The 17,713-nt window shown below is 53.2% G+C and overlaps 1 protein-coding gene across 3 annotated transcripts in view; it reads left to right on the plus strand.

Annotated features, from left to right (window-relative positions):
* The first annotated feature begins 604 nt into the window (after nt 1–604).
* The window catches only part of GAS7 (growth arrest specific 7), a 204,258-nt gene continuing 187,149 nt past the window's right edge, over nt 605–17,713 (plus strand). For all 3 annotated transcript variants that reach the window (XM_082605550.1, XM_082605545.1, XM_082605546.1), the window contains exon 1: nt 605–1,227. In XM_082605550.1, the coding sequence (XP_082461676.1) occupies nt 1,045–1,227 (183 nt within the window). In that variant the 5' untranslated portion in view covers nt 605–1,044. The remainder of the gene's footprint in view (nt 1,228–17,713) is intronic.

The raw sequence follows: 17,713 nt of genomic DNA on the forward strand, positions 1-17,713 counted from the left end.
TGTAGACTCCTCAGCCTGGCCCATCTCGATTTCAGGAGAGCTGGTACCCTGGGCCACCCTCCCCTTTGCACGCACAAGCGACGGGGGCTGCTCCTCTCACCTTGCCCTCTTCTCCTTTTATCCGTAATGATCTCCTTCCAATTCTACCAGCTCGGATTCCGACTCCGTCGCCTCGCCGCTCGGTCCCTCCGGTGTAACCCGCTGCCACCTGGCTTCCCGGCTCAGGCGCCCGGCTTCAAATCTGTCTCTCACCCATTGTCCAGTTTCCGGTGAGTCAAGTTCAACCCCAGGTTCAACCCCTAGTGACGGCCACAAACACATTCCTTTACAGACACCCCGGAGGAGGCGCCCGCCCACCACCGGCCACGAGGCCTACAAAACGCGTAGAGCAGGGCGTTTCTATCCCCGCGGCTTTCAGTGGTGCGGGTGTGAGCCCGGAGACCCCTCCCCAGTGACCCGCCCGCTCGGCTAGGGAGCGCCCGGCCCTCAGCGGGCGTGGCCGCCCCGGTCCAGCCCCCGCCCAGTCCCGCCCCCTCGCGCCGCGAAAGCCCCCGGCAGGCTACCCGGCTGCCAGCCCCTTCTCCACGTCCGCCGCCACTCCCTCGCCGCGGAGCGGGGCCGAGGGGGATGCTCCGGGTCCCACCTCCGCGGGGAGCTGCGCATTTCCGCGCGCCAGGGCGGCCCCGGCTCTGGCCGGCCCTCGCCTCGGCCGCCCGCGTTCCGCGTCCCCGGGAAGTTGTCTCCGGAGCCCGCGGCGCCTGGGTCTCCTCCCCCTGAGCCCCGCCCCCCCCGACCCGAGCTGGGAGCCGCGAGCCGCCCGGCCCGGGGGCGTTGCCGCTCGCTCCGAAGCCAGCAAGTCTCAGCTTCCCTGCGCGGGGCGCGCGTCCCCCGCCTAGCCGGGGACCCCCGCGCACCCCCGAGACGGCGCGCGCCCAGAGCGCGGGAGCCCGGGGCGCCGGGCGCCTGGGACCCCGCGGAACCGCTGCCCAGACTGCGGGGCTCGGCAGGGATGCAGGCTGCGCTGTGAGCCCGGGCGCCAAGGCCATGTCCGGCGCCCGCTGCCGGACCCTGTACCCCTTCTCCGGGGAGCGGCACGGCCAGGGGCTGCGCTTCGCCGCGGGCGAGCTCATCACGCTGCTGCAGGTCCCGGACGGCGGCTGGTGGGAAGGCGAGAAGGAGGACGGGCTCCGCGGCTGGTTCCCGGCGAGCTACGTGCAGTTGCTGGAGGTAAGGGGCGAGGGCCCGGGCTGGGAGACCGGCGCGCTCGCATACCTGTTGCCCGCGCCCGGGAGGCCGGAGCCGCCCCTGCCCGAGGGGCGCCCCGTGGGCCGCAGCTGCGCGCCCGACCCAGAGCCGCGCGCTCCTGAGGGCGGCGGAGGCGGCGGGCGCCTCTCCGGGCGTGGGCAGCGCGGGGCTCGCCCTCCGAGCGTTCCCCGTGCCGGGCCTCCCGAGTACATCGTGGCCGCCCTGAGGAGGCGAGAACTTGTTGCCAGTGTGAGTTCGGGAGCTGGCGGGCGCGTCCCGGCGGTGGCCGGGGCCGCAGGAGGGTTGCGGCGTCCGGCGGTCCAGGGAAGACTCACGGAGGATGGGGCTGGGAAAAGTGGCACCGCTTGGGCCCCGGAGCCCCGAGCCTGCCGACCCGTGGACGGTCGTGCTGCGGCGGGTCAGCTGCCTGGCCGCCCACTTACTGGTCAGCTGAGCCTGGCTAGCCACCAGCCCGAGCCCCGTCAGCAGGCTTGATCCAGGGGTGCTGCAGCCCCCGGCCAGCGCCCCGACCCCTGGCCCAGCTCCCCGAGGCCAGGGTTCAGAGCCTGAAATGTGGCTTGTCCTGGTGTTCTGGCCTGGCCCCGGGCTTCACAGGACCTGCTGAGCCAAGTCGGCTGGCTGTTTATTTTCTGGGTGACAGTTGGGAGGCCTCGATGTCCTCTCATCGCCGAGCTCATGGTCATAGCCTGAGTGGGATTCTAAGTTCCTCAAGTCCTTTGGTGGCGTGTGGGGTGGGCTTTTACAGGGTGTCCCCTTTAGTGAAAGGCTGCCCGACCCCAAGATTGTTGTGAAGGCTGTGAGTAGACGGACGTATTCTGGCAAAACTGTCCAAATCATAGAGACTGAACTGATTAATAAACTACCCTCCCCCCCCCACCTACTTCACAAAGAACAAAGTAGCAAATTTTGACTGAAAATGCTCTGTGCAACTCAAAAAAGACAGAAAGAAAGCTAGGTAGCGGTGAAACGGTTATGGGTGAGTTTGCCTGAGAAATATCCTGTGGAAACATTATCAAAATAGAGCCTGGCCTCTTAGAGGCACGTGACGTTTCTTTCAGGTCCAGAGGACAAAATCCCTCCTACATGGATTAGTAGCATTTGACCAAGGTGAGGCTGGAAGGAGCCTTCCTGGGCTGTCAGCTGAGTATATTCAGGCACCTTCGTGGTTCTGTCGTTTGAGAGCCTGGCTGCCTAGGAGAGGCTCAGGTGTTCCTCAGCTTTGCTAGTTCCCTTCCTGAGATTCAGGTGTGGAAGAAAGCAAGTGAATTGCTTCTTACGAAGACCCGGAGCCTCCTTGTTTCTAGCCCAGCAGCCCTGGCAGAGACTCCTGTCGTAGAGTCCTCTGGTGGCCACGCTTTTCCAGGAAACACTGATGTGGAAATTTGGCTATTGGATGTCTGGTGAGGAGTGTCCCTGGCTGGACTCAGCCAGCTGTGCGTTGGGTGGGGGTGAGACTGGTGGGTTTGTCGGCTGTGTTAGCAAGAGTGAAGCGTCTTTGCTTTTTCTTCCCGGGAGGAAAGGGAGGGTGAATCAAACCACCCAGGGGACAAGCAGAATGATCAGCTAGGACAGCTGTGGGTGTGTCAGTCACAGTTCGTGGCATGTACGTTGCCTAAGGTGCTTTCAGGCAAGTACCCATCTGTGTGAGTCGTACCCCTAGAGGGGCTTACGTTTGTTAAGCACCTACTAGGCACCAGGCATGGTCCATACAGTGTCACCAATTCCCCAGACAGCCCTGGGAAGGGGGAGGCACTATCCCCATTTTACAGGCAGGCAAACTGAATATGAGACAGGTGAAGGCAGTCGGCCAGGGAGTAATGCTTGCGTAGCTGGTTAGCAGCTCAGCTGGCTGAATGCTACCCTCTGTGCCTATGTCTCTTTTAAACCCAATATCCTTGGCCCAGCTGTACCAGAAGGCAAGTAAAGAAAGGGTCTGGATCCCTGTGGGAAAGGGCCAGTGCAGCCCCCGAGGTCCGCCTGCCAGTGACCACACCCATGAAGGAGGCAGGGATGCTGGGGCTCCAGTGAGGGCAGCTGCTCCTTCCTACTGGAACATCTCTCCTGCGAAGCCTGGGGTTTGATTTCACTCAGAGCCCGCTGGTTTTCCCACAGGTGGAGACAGGAGTAGGCCTGAGCCCTGCGACTCTTTTCAGGGCCAGAGCAGATGCATCTTCCACAGGGAGGATCACAGATCAGGCCCTTTTGTCTCTGGGAACCTCTTCCCTGAGCAGGCTGGACCTCAAGGCTGAGGCTGGGGAGGGATGGAGGAGATGCAGGTAGGGTCCCTTGGAATGGGGTGACTCCCCAAAGACAGGCTAGGTTAGGGGGAGAATGCAGAACTCCTGAGGGATGCCGGTGGTGGACTGGCCAGCATATGGCACTGAAGGAGTGCCAGCCAGGTGTTAGTGCAGAAGCCAGGAGGCCAGAGAAGGGCCCACTTACTAGAGCTGGTAAGCCTCTGCTAGTGGGCGCCTGGCACTGAGCTTGCTGGGGGCATGGAGTTCAGAAGGCCAGGGGAGCTGTCGCAGATACAAGTACAGACAGAAGGGGCTACACCAGCCTCCTGCGGCAGGAGTGGGACAGTGGGTGCACAGCTGAGAATGGCACTGCCAGCATAACCCCCACCCCAGCGCGCCGTTTGCCCTCTGGCGGAAAGAGTGACGTCAGGAAACCCCATCTTGGCAAGAACACGCTAAAGATTGAGGGCGGTGTGTGCAAAAGGCGCACGCCCTGAGGATTTCCTCCTCGTTCATGTGAAAAAAGGGGAACTGAGAGGCCCTGGTTTGCAGGAAGCATACCCCGTGGCGGGGAGTTGGGAGCTAACTGAGAGGGCCCAAAGATCCACCCTGGTGGCCTGCCCCTGTGGAGAGGCCAGTTTGGTGGAGGTTCTGGTCCTGGTTCCTGGGGAAATCTCTTTGGTCAAGACCCCAAGGAAATGGGGGGACAGGGCAGAACATACTTGGCTTGCAGAGGGCGGCCTCCAGGAGAACCTGTGCCAAGCAGAGCTGGGGGGAGCCCTGGCGGGCAAGGACTGGCCACAAGGATCCTGCTATTCAGTGAGTGGGGCAGCCTTCCAGAGGGTGCCAGGTGGAGGGGAGCCAGCTCCTCCCAGAGAAGGGAGGAGGCCTAACTGATAAGACCCACAGCTGCCCACGAGTTATCAAGGCCCTTAGATAAAAGCAGCCAGAAACATCTTTCCTGAGGGTCTGTTCAGCCATGAAGAGGTCAAGGATCTGAGAGAGACATGGTCTAGGAGGAGCTGAGGTGATGCTCTTCCCTCGAATGAAGAGAAGAAATTAGGGCTCTGGAAGATACTGTAAGGCATCTGCAAAAACCACCAGAGCTTTTGGGAAATAATTCTGGAGGGTAATAAGATTGGAATGCATACACGACAGAGCTTTCCTTGATGGAGGTGCTGTTCTCAGAATCCGCGATCTGGCTGCAAGGTCACTTGCAAGGTACTCAAGAGGTACTAACAGAATATGACACTGCCGGCTGAACTAGTCAGCTGCAGAGGGTCACCCTTGCACCTCCTTCTCTTCACCTTCTGTTCTCCCATTTTGGGTTCAGGTGATGGTGCTGCAGGCATTTACAAGGTGTGGCTGGGGCAGAGAGATGTGGGGCTGGGGAAGTGGGCTGTGCTGTGGATCGTTAAGGGATAATATTTTATCCATTGCTATGTAACAAGCCACCCCAAAACTTAGTGTCGCAAAACAACCATTTGTTATTATCTCACACATTTCTGTGGGTTGACGGGGCTCAGCCGGGCGCTTCTTCTGCCGGTCGATCTTGGTGTCTCTCGTGCATTTGCAGTTAGATGGTGGCTGCAGCTGGGGTCCTGGCGGCTCAGCTGGGCTGGAACCTCCAAAATGGTGTCTTCACTCACATGCCTGGTGCCTTCCATATGGCCTTTCTCTCTGCGTGGTGTCATCCTCGGGTGCCTTTCTGCATGGCCTTTCTCTTCAGCAGGGAGTTGGAGTGTTTAACATGCTGGCTTCTTAACACAAAAGTGCAAGTTGCCAGGTCTTCTTCAGGCGTAGGCTCGGAACTGGCGCATCACTTCTGCCACATTCCATGGGTAAAGTGAGTCACAGTGTGGGAGGGAGGTGCATACAGGTGTGTATACAGCGAGGCAAGGTTCATTGAGGCTGTTTTGCAGACTAGCTACCTCAAAAGGGTAGGGAGAACACCCTGGGACAGGTGATCCATTAGAGAGGAAGCGGTGCCAGGCCAGACCGTTGAGAGAGTCTCGGCGGGGGGGCGGTAGAACGAACAGATTTGGCCATTCTGCTAGGAAATTCTCCATCGCCATCCTTGGAGGTTTTTGTTGTTGTTGTTTGTTGTTCGTTTTTGTTTTTAAAGACGCCAGGGATTTCTTTATAAAGGCCACACAATAAATGGTGCAGCTGATTTTGAAACTAGGTTTTCCTGTCCCTGAAGCCTGGGTATGTCCCCTGGGCCACTGACAAACCAGCCCAGCTTCTTCAGGTCGGGGCTACTTGGTGCTGGTTGTTAATGGACATGGTGTATCCGAGCTGCCTGACATCTAGTAGATGCTTGATATGTTATACAAATTGATTTTTTTTTTTTTTTTTTTTTTTTTACAAATTGATTTTAATACAGGGCCTTTCTTTCTGTTACGTGGAAATTATCTAAAATGGGTGTGACCTTGTTCCTCACGCCCGTAATTTTTAAGGCGGTCGTCAGCTCTTTCACAAAAGGTATAATTAGGGATGGTGGTTTGCAGAGCATGCAAAAGATTAAGGTGCTTTCTGCCATCTTCACGAAGTCATCCTGCCCTTTGATTTGGGGGCTGTGGCCCGCGTTTGTGGCTCCTGTGCCGTGTGAAACTCTACCTTTGGCCCATACTCTGTCTGCCTCTGATCCGGAGGGGCGTCCCCCCCTCTGCACTGCTCTGTGCTGGTCTGGTCAACTGGCCACCCCTCGGGACTTCAGAGCAGTCGGCAGGGCTTGTTGGATTCTCTGGATTCGGGGCATCTTCACAAAAGTTCCCTTAGCAACAAGTCGGCAGGAATCCCTGACATCTGTTAACCACCACGTGAATCCCTGCGGTCCATTACCAGCTAGAAACATGAATGAGATGCTGACCCGCTTGTACTCTCTTCCCAGCCTGAAAACGCCCAGCTTTTATCTGACAGCCTGGTTGACCTCGTCTACGAGGACGGATGCTGGTCCCTACGTGGCTGGTGAAAGAAGAGGTTTGATAAACCAGGAAGGCTTGGACACAAGTTAGGTGTCAGGATTTTTGTCGGGCCACTCCAGGGGACGGCGTTCTCCCAGTTTGCCCGCTTATTACTCCCAGCAGCCAGGCGGCACGTGACAAGCTTTCGAACAGAATGTCAGCACGGGTCCCCCGGTCCTTAATTGCAAAATGAGTAGATTCCGCTCTTTCCTACAGTGGCAAGGCTTCTGGGTGGTGTTTGTCCCCATGGAGAGAAATAGAAATGGTGGCCAGCAGGTCGGCCTGGCTTGTCCTTTGGAGGACCAGAGCGTGGGTGACATTGTGTAGGTTCAGTTGCGACAGGTGTGTGAATTGTGCCAGGTTCGTGTGGATTCCTCAGAGGACTCACCCACGTCCTCCCTCCACATTTAGTGTCTCTCCTGTCTTCCATCTGGTAAAGATCTGTTTTATTAGGTTAACTTCCTGGTTCACTGTATTCCCCTTGGTTCTTTTTTTTTTTTTTTTTTTTTTTTTTGCGGTACGCGGGCCTCTCACTGTTGTGGCCTCTCCCGTTGCGGAGCACAGGCTCTGGACGCGCAGGCCCGGCGGCCATGGCTCACGGCGCTCCGCGGCATATGGGATCTTCCTGGACCGGGGCACGAACCTGCGTCCCCTGCATCGGCAGGCGGACTCTCAACCACTGTGCCACCAGGGAAGTCCCCCTCGGTTCTTGAGCTGGTCTCCAGACTCAGTCCCCAGGGACTTACCTGTCCAAACTAAACTCTTAATCTCTCCCCTCCTTTCACTGCCTTCTCCCCCCACCCTCCAAACCCTTGTGCGTGTCGCCACCATCCCTCTACCGTGTCACCTGACTTTGCCCCCCTCTTACCTTTTCTCTCCTGTTCATTTGGGTGGCGAGCCTGGTCTGCTCTGCCTTAGAAACATTTCTCAAAGCCTTCTCCTTCTTCACCTGCATTGGCAAACGTTTTCTGTAAAGGGCCAGGAAACATTTTAGGCTTTGCAGGCCAAGAGGCACACTCAAGTTACAGCTGCTTCACTGCGATGTGCAGCGTGCTGCAGGCAGCGAGAAGCCGTGAGAGCGCCCATATGGTCTCTGTCCCAGTGGCTCAGCTCTGCCCGCGGAGCACGAAGCAGCTAGAGAGGAGCCCCAAACCAGCGGGTGTGGTTGTGTTCCGATAAAACTTTATTTATGGACACTGAGGTTTGAATCTGTGCCATGAATTGTCCTTCTTCTTTCGCTTTGTTTTCAACCATTTAAGATGGATAGGCCGGGCTTCCCTGGTGGCGCAGTGGTTGAGAGTTGGCCTGCCGATGCAGGGGACGCGGGTTCGTGCCCCGGTCTGGGAAGATCCCACATGCCGCGGAGCGGCTGGGCCCGTGAGCCATGGCCGCTGAGCCTGCGCGTCCGGAGCCCGTGCTCCGCAACGGCAGAGGCGACAACAGTGAGAGGCCCACGTACCGCAAAAAAAAAAAAAAAAAAAAAAGGATAGGCCATTCTTAGCTTATGGGCTGTGTGTAGTTGGCCAGTCCCTGTTCAAGAGTTGATCATTCATTCAACAACCCCTAACTGAGTGCCGACGGCGATGGGCTGTGAGCACTGCTGGAGGTGAAGCAGTGAAAGGCATAGAAAAGACGCTTACCTTTTAGTTGGGGAGATGGTAAACTAGCAAAAAAAAAAAAAAATATATATATATATATTTATATATACGTATACTTTTAAAGTGGTGTGGGGCCAGTAAAACAGGGTACTGTGACAAATTAGGGGTGTGGGGTGCAGGAAGGGAGGGGTTCCAGAAACTGTCAGAGAAGGCTTCCCCAAGGAGGGTATGTGTGAGCAGAGACCTGTGTGATGCACAGGAGCCAGCTGTGTGAGGATCTGGGTGTGTGTGTGTGAGTATTTGCACTACAGATGCAGATAACCCTGAAGAGCAGCGTATGTTTGATAGATTTCAGAGAACCAGAATATTCCAGAGTGGTTAGAGAGCAGGGAGGAAGAGAGGTTGGGATGTGACAGAGAGGGAGGCAGGTAAGTTGGATAGTTGTCTCCCCCACCCCCCATATATGTAACTTGATTTTTCTCTACGAACTTGTATTTTGAGTCGCTATCCTGCATGGCGGAAGAAATGAACTGTCCAATAATTTGAGGTTGCTTGCCTTTCCCCAGGTTTGCATTTATGGTCTGGGGGACTTAACTGCAAAATCATCATTCCAAGGGCCCAGCTGTTCCTTGATGTCCTTTGGGCATCTGCTGAGCTGTGCTCCCCGCGTGGGTCTCTGTCTATCCATACTTTTGCCAGAGACAGTCTCCTGTCTGAAGGGTCCCTCCCTCTCCTCCTCCTCAGCAGTTTTTGGGAGGACAAAATTGGAGCGTCATTCTCTGACACTGGCTGAAGCTTCTTTTGCCTCCACTGGTGTGTTGGTAAATGTTTAACAATCAGCTTTGGCGGATGGAGGGTGGGAGGTGAAGTGAGAGAAGTTCTGACTTGTCGTGTTTGCCAATTTCTGGGGTGTAAGTACTCCTGCCGTGGCTGATTTGAAGCTACCAGTGGCTTCTTTTAATTGAATTCATTTGACATGCCATCTTGTGTAAAGTTAAGGTATACAACGTGTTAATTTGATACATGTATATATTGTAATATGATAGCAATATTTAGCACCTCTGTCACATTCCCTAATTATCTTTTCTTTTTAGTGGTTGGTAGCTTTCGGTTTGATTGATGGGTTGGCGTGCTCTGATTTGTTTTGGAAAGCTCACCTGGGCTGCAGTGTGGAGGATGGATTTGAAGAGTGTAGGGAGGGAAGCAAGCAGATAAGTTAGGAAGCTGGGAGCAGGCTGGTGGGAGTGTGGAGATGCTGAGAGAGAAGTGGATGGATTTGGAATGTATTTTGAGGGTTGAGTCAAAAGGACTTGCTGGTAGATTGACTGGGGAGGGCGAGGGGGCCTCACCTCTGCAGGTCAGTTGTGATGCACTGTCCCTGTGGTATTGTCCTCATCTGTGAATCGCCCATTCTGCCACCAGAGACCTCTTCCTTTAAAAAATGAGGTAAAAGGCAAATAAAAATTGTGAAAAAGTTAATGTCCTTAATGCAGAAAGTTCTAAGTTATTTTTTAAAAAATCCAAAAAAGGAACACACCAGTACAAGAATGGGCAATGGACTTGGATAGACACTCTATAATAAAAGATGCAAAGTCATCAGCATATTCAGTCTCACTAGTAGTCAAAGAATTGCACATTTTTAAAAAAGGTAGCTTAAATGAAAAGTGTCAAAAAAAAAAAAAAGAATGAGTATTGGCAAGGGTGTAGGAAAATTGCCCTGTGCTTCCTGGAGTGTAATTTGGCAATATACCTTAAAACCTTAACAGTGTATGTGCCCTCTGATCCAGCAATTCTACATCTAGAAATTTGGATTCAGAAAGCATCTGGTAGGTAAGCTGTAAGCCTCAGAATACCCATTGCAGCCTGTTTCTAATATAGCTCAATTGGCCACACCCCACCTGCCTACCAAGAGGAACTGGTTAAAATAAGATTCACCTGTTCTTCACACAAGGCCAGCCATGCAAAAGGGGCTCAGCAGAAGTTTAAGAATAAAACATTTTTGTCAGTGATGCTAAGTGTTTTCATGGAGTTAGCATGGTTCAGATTTCACCTTATGACAAGGCAAAAAGAGATGGTGTTTCCAAGAATGAATTGCTTTTTAAGAGCAGAGACTGTGTCCCATGGATCCTTTTGTGCAAAGAACAGGTTGAAGGAATACTTGCCTGGCCCAGGGCCACGTTCTTTTAGATATCCTTAGTAACAGCAAATCTTTGTCTTTTGAGGGGTGAATTTGATTTTTTTGGAAACAGCCAAAATTCATTTGGATCCACGTCTGGTGTGTCTGTATGTGTGACTGTCTGTCTATCACCTTGTTGAGAAAAGGATGTAAAGCAGCTTACCAAAAAGCATACGGTATGGTAAGATAAAAGCATTAATATGTGGGGAAATCTGGGGAAAGGAGAAAATAAGATGATGGCTGGAGTGAAGTCTGAAGAGTATAGAAGGTAATTGAGTTAAGTAATGCTGTTTGGGATTTAAAAAGAGGTCCTATCCTCAAGTCATGTTGCGTTTAAGCGGATCTCAATGGGGGAGGAACAGAGATGCTCTGAAGATGGCAGTGTTGGGGGCTTATATGCTGTGTCAGTCAGGATGGGTTAGAAATGCTGCCATAACAAACAGCCCCCAAATCTCAGTGCTTAAAAACAACGTAGGTTTGCTTCTTCCTCATGCTGCAAGTCTGTTGTGAGTTGGTTTGGGGCTGCAAGACCGTCCAGGACCCAAGATGAGGGAGCAACCACTGTCTGTAATCTTTCTGCTGATCAACAGCACATGGTTCTTAAAGCGTCTTCCCAGAAGTGACACATGGCATTTGTGCTCAGATCTCATTGATAAAAGCCCAGCCACACCTAACTTCAAGTGGGTGGGGAAATGCAATCCTGCCATGTGCCCAGAAGGAGAGAAGGAGTGAGCTGAATGTATGTGGACAGCTCTGGTGACCACCAGGTGTGTCCTGACTCAGGGGGATGCCCCGTTTTTGTTCCAGTTCAATCTCAGTATTTTATGGCCATGCCTAGAGTGGTGCTTCTCAAGCTGATTTTGATGCCTCTAGAGCAAGGCTTCTGGATCTTGTTGGATGCAGATTCTGACTCAGTAGATCTGGGGTGAGGCTTGGGACTCTGCATGTCTGACGAGCTCCCTTGGACTTCAGCCTCAGCAGGTGCCCATGGCTCCTGAGACCAGGATGAGCTCTTACTGTGCTTTCAAATCAGCTCTCCCTCCCACAAGCTCTCTTGGCATCTAGTGTGATGCGGGGCACACCAGTGATACTTGGCCTGATCCCAGACTTCCTGTGATTTTTTTTTTCTTTGTGGTAAATACATCTGTCAACGTTTGGTTCAACAAAAACAAATATTTATATTGGAGCACCTACTGTGTATGCCAGGCTCTCCGCAAGTCTCAGGGGATAAGTTGAGACCTGGAGCCAAGGTCTTCTCTGGAGTGTGCCTCGGGGATGTGCCAGCCCCTCCAGGTGACTCTGGCAGGTGATTTCTCTAAGAGACTTCAGTTTCACACTTGTTCTGTTGGAATGAAAGCCCTTCCAGACATTGTGCATCCATTGTTCTTTCTCAAATGCCTTGATTCCTCCACCTTTCTCATTTGCTCTTCAGATGCCCAGGGAACTCCCGGATTAGTCAACAAAAAACCTAATTAAGTTGTAAAAACTCTTTAGAGATGATATTTGAAAAATTCTACAGAAACGAGTCCTTGTCCTAATTTAATCATAACAGAGGCTCCTTATTTTAGCAGTGGTTCATGGAAGAGTGTCATTTGTTTTTGATTCACAATATAATGTAGAAATAGAAATAGGAAGTTGAAGGCCACTGTTCTCATTTAGCAAGTGTTTTATTGATAAATAGCTACAAGCCTTTGTGGTGTTTGGAGTGAAAAATAAAACTGTTGAGTTTTGGATAATCAAGGACATACTTCACACAAAATCTACTAATCTGGTACTCAGTCTAATATTTTCGTATTATAAAGAAGGTCCTGGATGCCTGGGGCCTCCCGCTTGGTGTAGGCACATAGAATCTACCTGTACAACATTACCATATAGGACATTAAGGACAGCACATCTCACATATTAAGGTGCATGCAAATCACATAGGGTTCTTGTTAAAATGCAGATTTGGATTCAGTGGGTCTGGGGTGGGGCCTGAGACTCTGCATTGTCTAACTAGCTCCCAGGAGATGCTGATACTGCTGGCCTCTGAGGCACAATTTGAGTAGGAAAGCATTTGAGTACCCTAAGGGGTTTTAAAGTTTGCAAGTCATGATTAAATTCTGGAATTAGATTGGATTTAGTTTACCTTTCTTTTTTCTTTTTTCTTCGTGGATTATGTGAGGCTACGCAGGGTCATGGAAGGAACACAGGTTTTGGAATTAGACCTCATTTTGAGCCTGTTTAATCCGAGAAGAGAGGTATGGAGATGGTAAAAAGGTAGGATGGGGGAGGGTGGTAGCTGGTGTTCCAGTTTGCCCAGAGGGGTCCCTTGATCACAGTTACGGGGTGGAGGTGGAGCTCAGGCATGTTTTACCATGGCCAGATGAGGAAGAGACTGTTGCGGGCTGAGTGGTGAGTGACATGGGCACGGCAGTTGGCCCAGGGTCTTGACTGCAGTATGAACTTGATGGCAGAGAGAGAGCCCGGGGTGGTCTTGCCAGATACCAACTGTGTTAGGAAAAACATGCAGTGGGGATGTGGCCACCACATCTCAAGGCAGTTTATTGGTTCCAAGGGGATGCTGGATGCATTGTGTGGTTTGGTTTGTGGGCTGGAACGTGAGCCCTGCGGCTACCACTGGTGTGCACTGCTCTGACCGTGTTCAGAGATGGGGGCAGAACCTCCCCCCCATGTGGGCCGCAGAGTTCAGGGCAAGAGTCTGGCAGCTCTGGGTTCAAATCCTGGCTCAGCCCCTGCTGCCTGTGAGACCCTGGGCGAGTTGCAGAATCTTCCTAAGTTTCCGAGGGTTCCTGTGAGGGTAGCTGGCATCTTGTATACACTCTGTTAGTGGAGTTTACATCCCACATGTTCTAGGGATCATGCCAAGTTGAATGCTGAGAGCTGCTCGTTAACTGGGCTTCCATTGATGGGGTGCTGCTGGGTGAGAGAAACCTCTTTCCCTGGGCCCCTCTGAGATCAACTACAAGGCTGCCTGGTTGCAGCACCGTGGTCAAGGCTTTCTGGACTTCCCTGGCCATCCAGTGGTTAAGACTCCACGCTTCCCGTGCAAGGGGCATGGGTTCTGTCCCTGGTTGGGGAACTAAAGATCCCAAATGCCGTGCGGCACAGCCAAGAAAATTAAAAAAAAAAAAAAGGCTTTCTGACCCATGGGTACAGATCACCTGAGCATCTTACTAAATGCAGATTTGGATTCTGAGGGTCTGGGGTGAGGCCTGAGAGCCTGCATTTCTCAAAAGGTCTGACAAGGAGATGCTGCTGGTCTTGGGCCCACACTTTGAGTAGCACAACTGGAGAGCACCTTTGGGGGTGTTTCAGGACACAGATCCTATTATTTAAAGCAAGGGAAGCTGCAGCCTCTGGCCAGTTCTGGTTTATTTGAAACTGCCGCATGACGGTTGCCACTGCTCAGGCTGGGCTAATTAGTCTTAATTGCTTCTTACCTGGGTCAGATGGGCCTCTGGCTGCCCGGACACACCCCGAAGAGGCTCTTATAATGAGAAAAAGGCTGTTTGTCGGGAGAGGGGACACGTAGGAGGTTGCTAAAGGACTCAGACATTCCTTTTCATCTTTGCTGGTCCTGGGCCAAAGGCAAGGTTTGCTTCAAGGGCCTGGATGGAAATTCTCTTCTGAAAGCGTTGTTATGGGGCTCAGAACAACGGGGCCGGTGTTCTAGGGCTCGGAACCGGAGATGGTGGTTAGTGTCGCAAAGCTGGCGTCTCCCGCAGCCCCTGGGTGGAGCCCTCAGGTCTACACTGTTCTGCACTTGGCCTCTCTCCTCTTGCCCGGATTACTGCCGTGGTCCCTAACAGCAGTGGCTGCTCCTTTGGTCCCTTGGTGATGTCCATTCTCCGTAGTGATGCCACAGTGATTTTTCTAGCCAGTTTGACCACGGAACGCTCCTGCTGAAGACTTTTCTTAGCTTTTTGGTTGCCTTTATGATATAATATGACTTAGCTTTGCTTACAAGGCCCTTTATAACCTGGCCGCTGCCTCCGTCCCCAGCCGTGTTTTTAGCTGTTTTTAGCATTTCTCCGTATGCGTGATGCTGGTTAGTAGGAGCGTCAGACCCTTGTACATAAGGCGCAGCAAACCCTGCTGGGTCACCCTGAGACAGGAGGGAAGGGGGCAGGGCACAGCTGTTAAAACAGTGACGCAGCCGTTGAGGATACGACGTAAACTGGCTAGAACCTACTGCGCCCAAGGTGGCGGATGATTTGACTTCCGGGGCTTAGACCTCGAGCCTCATTATGCACTCATTGTAATATTAGCATGTTAAGGACACGCCCACTGGCACCATGGCAGTTCGAGGCCAAAAGTGGGCGGTGCCCCAATTCCTGGAAATCCCCATCCCTTCTCCAAGATAGAATATCCCTCCCACTCATTAGCATATGAAATTACCCAGCCCATTAAAAACTAACAACCCCATACACCCTGGGGCCTGTCTCATTTTCCAGAATGACCCCATTTTTTCTGCAACAATCCTGGAATCCTCGCATGGGACTGTCCTCAGTTTGTAGACAGTCTGGTGTAATGGTGTTCAGAGCTGAGCTGACCTGGGTTTGGGTGCTGGCTGTGTGAGACTTTGGGCCCCCTTGCTTACCTGACCTTGGACCTCAGTTTCCATATCTTTAAGACCCATATCAGAGAGTTGTTGTGAAAGTTAGAATTGTGTCCTTTGTTGTAAATGCTCTGCAGGGAGCGTGGTGTCAAGGTTCCGGATATGCTGGTGGCCATCCATTACTCAGCGTTTTTGCCATTATTTTCTTAGTAAAAAAAAAAAAACCTGTTTCCCCCGAGCGTCAGTCCAGAACTCTTGGTCACCATTTCTGGTGGAGACCTTGTCTCTCTGGCTCTTGTCACCTCAACTCAGTACCCATCTTGGTTCTTCCAAGTAAGTCCCTTTCCGTCAGGTTTTGCATCATCACTGAAGATGTGTTTGCCAGAGGAAGTCACGGCCCTACTGTGGATGGACCCACAGCTTTGTCCTGGTGTATTTCGACCACAAACTTAAGCCAGAAATTCCTTTTTTGAAATGTCAGGGTTGTCTGAATCCCCTCCCATCTGGACCCTCGCTGAGTGTGATAAACCTGCCTGGGTGTGACCAAGATTAGAATCTTAGCTGCAGGTCAGTAATTGAGGGGAATTTTATCTCAGAGCCTGTGGCAGATAAACCCGCCTGTAAAGGCAGATTTTTCTGTAGAAGATTGCATCCTGAGGCCTGTGGGTAGGGTACTGCTCAGAGCAGTCACAGCACCCGTGGATATTTTCAAGTTGATGTGTTTGCAACGTGGCCGTGGGGCCCTTGGTTCCTTCTTTCGGCCTGCCAGCTGCCGAATTTCTGAGCGTGGCTGTTGTAGGTTCTTTGGGGGCAGGAGGGGAGCACAGTAGCGGGAAACTCTGCCTGTGCTCCTGTCCTCCTCTGCCCCGGCCCTATAATCCGACTGTTCGTGGTGGCACTTGTAGGCTTTCTGCTCGTCCTTGTCCGTCCCCACTGCCCCCCCCCCAACCAGGGCACAGAGAAGTCATCTCTCTGGGCTCACGACAGCCCACCCAGAGGAGAGAGCAGGGAGGGTCTTCCTGCTTCTGACTCTCTTGTGAAAAGAGGAGACAGTCTGGTCTTCAGGAAAAAAAAAATATTGGTGTGGATCTTTTAAAGGATTCTTCTTGCTACTCAGGCCGGATGACTGATGCACGCGGATTGGGAATTTGGGATCAGAGAGACAGCGAGCTGGGGTTTGGGGGGGTTCCTACGGACGGCGGTGGGATGAGCCCTGCTCCGTGTGTGCCCTTAAGGAGCCCTGCGGTGGGCGTGGCTGTGGAGATGCTGCGGGTGTGGAGGGTTTCAGATGGGCTTCCTCTGCTTCCCCCAGGAGAAGATAGCCAGAGTAGAACCGTAGCTGGCTCTCTTCCTCACCTGGGCAGAGTCCCCAGGGGAGCCATGCCGAGCACCTTTGGCGGGTGGGAAGCCCTGCCAGTGGGGCATGTGTGGCGAATAGCCTGACCAAAGCATTATCGGCCACTCCGGGGGGTATTGTGGAGCCACCTCTGGCCTGAGCCTCTTGCCCTTTGCTTTCGACTATGTCCCCGGCCCAAGAAGATGGTTTGGATGAGGCGTGAATGGGGGCAGGGGGAAGAGAGCTGGCCTGAAGTCTCCAGATCTCCCAGACCCGGGGTCACTGATGCCAGCTCCCGGGGGGGTCTGACACAAGTGCTGCTCTGCTGGCTCCACACGCCCTCCAGGGACCATGGTCGGGGGGTGGGTGGGGACCTTGATCACTCTCCTGTGAAGATGACTCCGGGGATGCCTCCAGGAGACCATAGCGCTCTGGGGGGAGATGGTTTAAAAAGCCCAGTATCATGGTCCGCTGAATGCCAGCATTCCTCTTTGCCCATCAGCATGGCTCTGGGAGATGCCAAAGCGAGTGCCAATCTGGTTTGTTTTGGAATTGAGTGCCAGGGGTTGGTTGGGGTGCTTCGTTACTCTAGGTGCCAGGTTTGCTTTATTATTAGTCTTGGGGAGAGGATTCCTTGGAGAAGCAGCAGAATGTGTAAATTATGCTTCACTGCAAATCATCAAGACTCTCTCTATATATATTCAGCTACAGTGGCAAGTCTCTTGCAGATGAGGACTGATGTGAAATGCAGGCAAGTTGGAAAGGGTCACCGTGGGGACCTGCAGCTGGCATGATGGACAGTCACAGAGTCACCTGCACTTGGCTTTCCCCTGGTTTGTCTGGGAGAGAGGAGAGGATGAACAACAGCTGTTCTCGGAGGGCTGCACCCCAAGGGGGATGGCTGCAGGGAAGCAGTTTGAAGGTGCCCGATACCCCCCTGGCAGTGGACAAGTTTTCCGTTAACCTGCTTCTCAGTAAATATTCCTTGTATTTCCACTGAGACAGGAATCCCAGGCTAGGGCCAGTGTCCCCACTCTCCCCTAGCCTTGCGTGACCATCCGCAGTGAACTTCTAAAACCTGAGTCTGACAGAGCTCTCTGCTGACTCCCTGTCGTCCTGGTGTCAGGATGCTCCTTGTGGGGACAAACACGGGCCTTCAAGACCACACCTGGCCTCCCGGCCTGACCTCCTCACTTGCCCTCTGTTGGCACACACCTCTACACCCTGTGCCTTTGCATGGCTGCTCCTCTGTCTGGGGTCCTTTCCCCCTCCTGCCTGCCTGGGGAATGATAATCCTCCAGAACCAGCCCAAGCGTGGCCTTTGATCTCTCCCCTGGCTAGCTGGTCCTTCTTCCTTGGCTTCCATAGGGCCTCCCACTGTGATGGCACTGACCACGCTGGGCTGCAGTCACGTCCCTCCTGCACTCTGAGCCCCTCCAGGGCAGGAAACCTGCTTCCCAAATCTCTGCGATGGCCTGGCCGGGCACAGCGCTTGGCATCCATGAGGTCTGGCTCGGTAACTATCGGATGGCCAGCTGGATGGATGGATGAACTAAAAGGATGAAGAGAGAGC

The sequence above is a fragment of the Mesoplodon mirus genome (assembly GCF_964341445.2).
Source record: "Mesoplodon mirus genome assembly, chromosome: 18".
NCBI classification, from domain to species: domain Eukaryota; kingdom Metazoa; phylum Chordata; class Mammalia; order Artiodactyla; family Ziphiidae; genus Mesoplodon; species Mesoplodon mirus.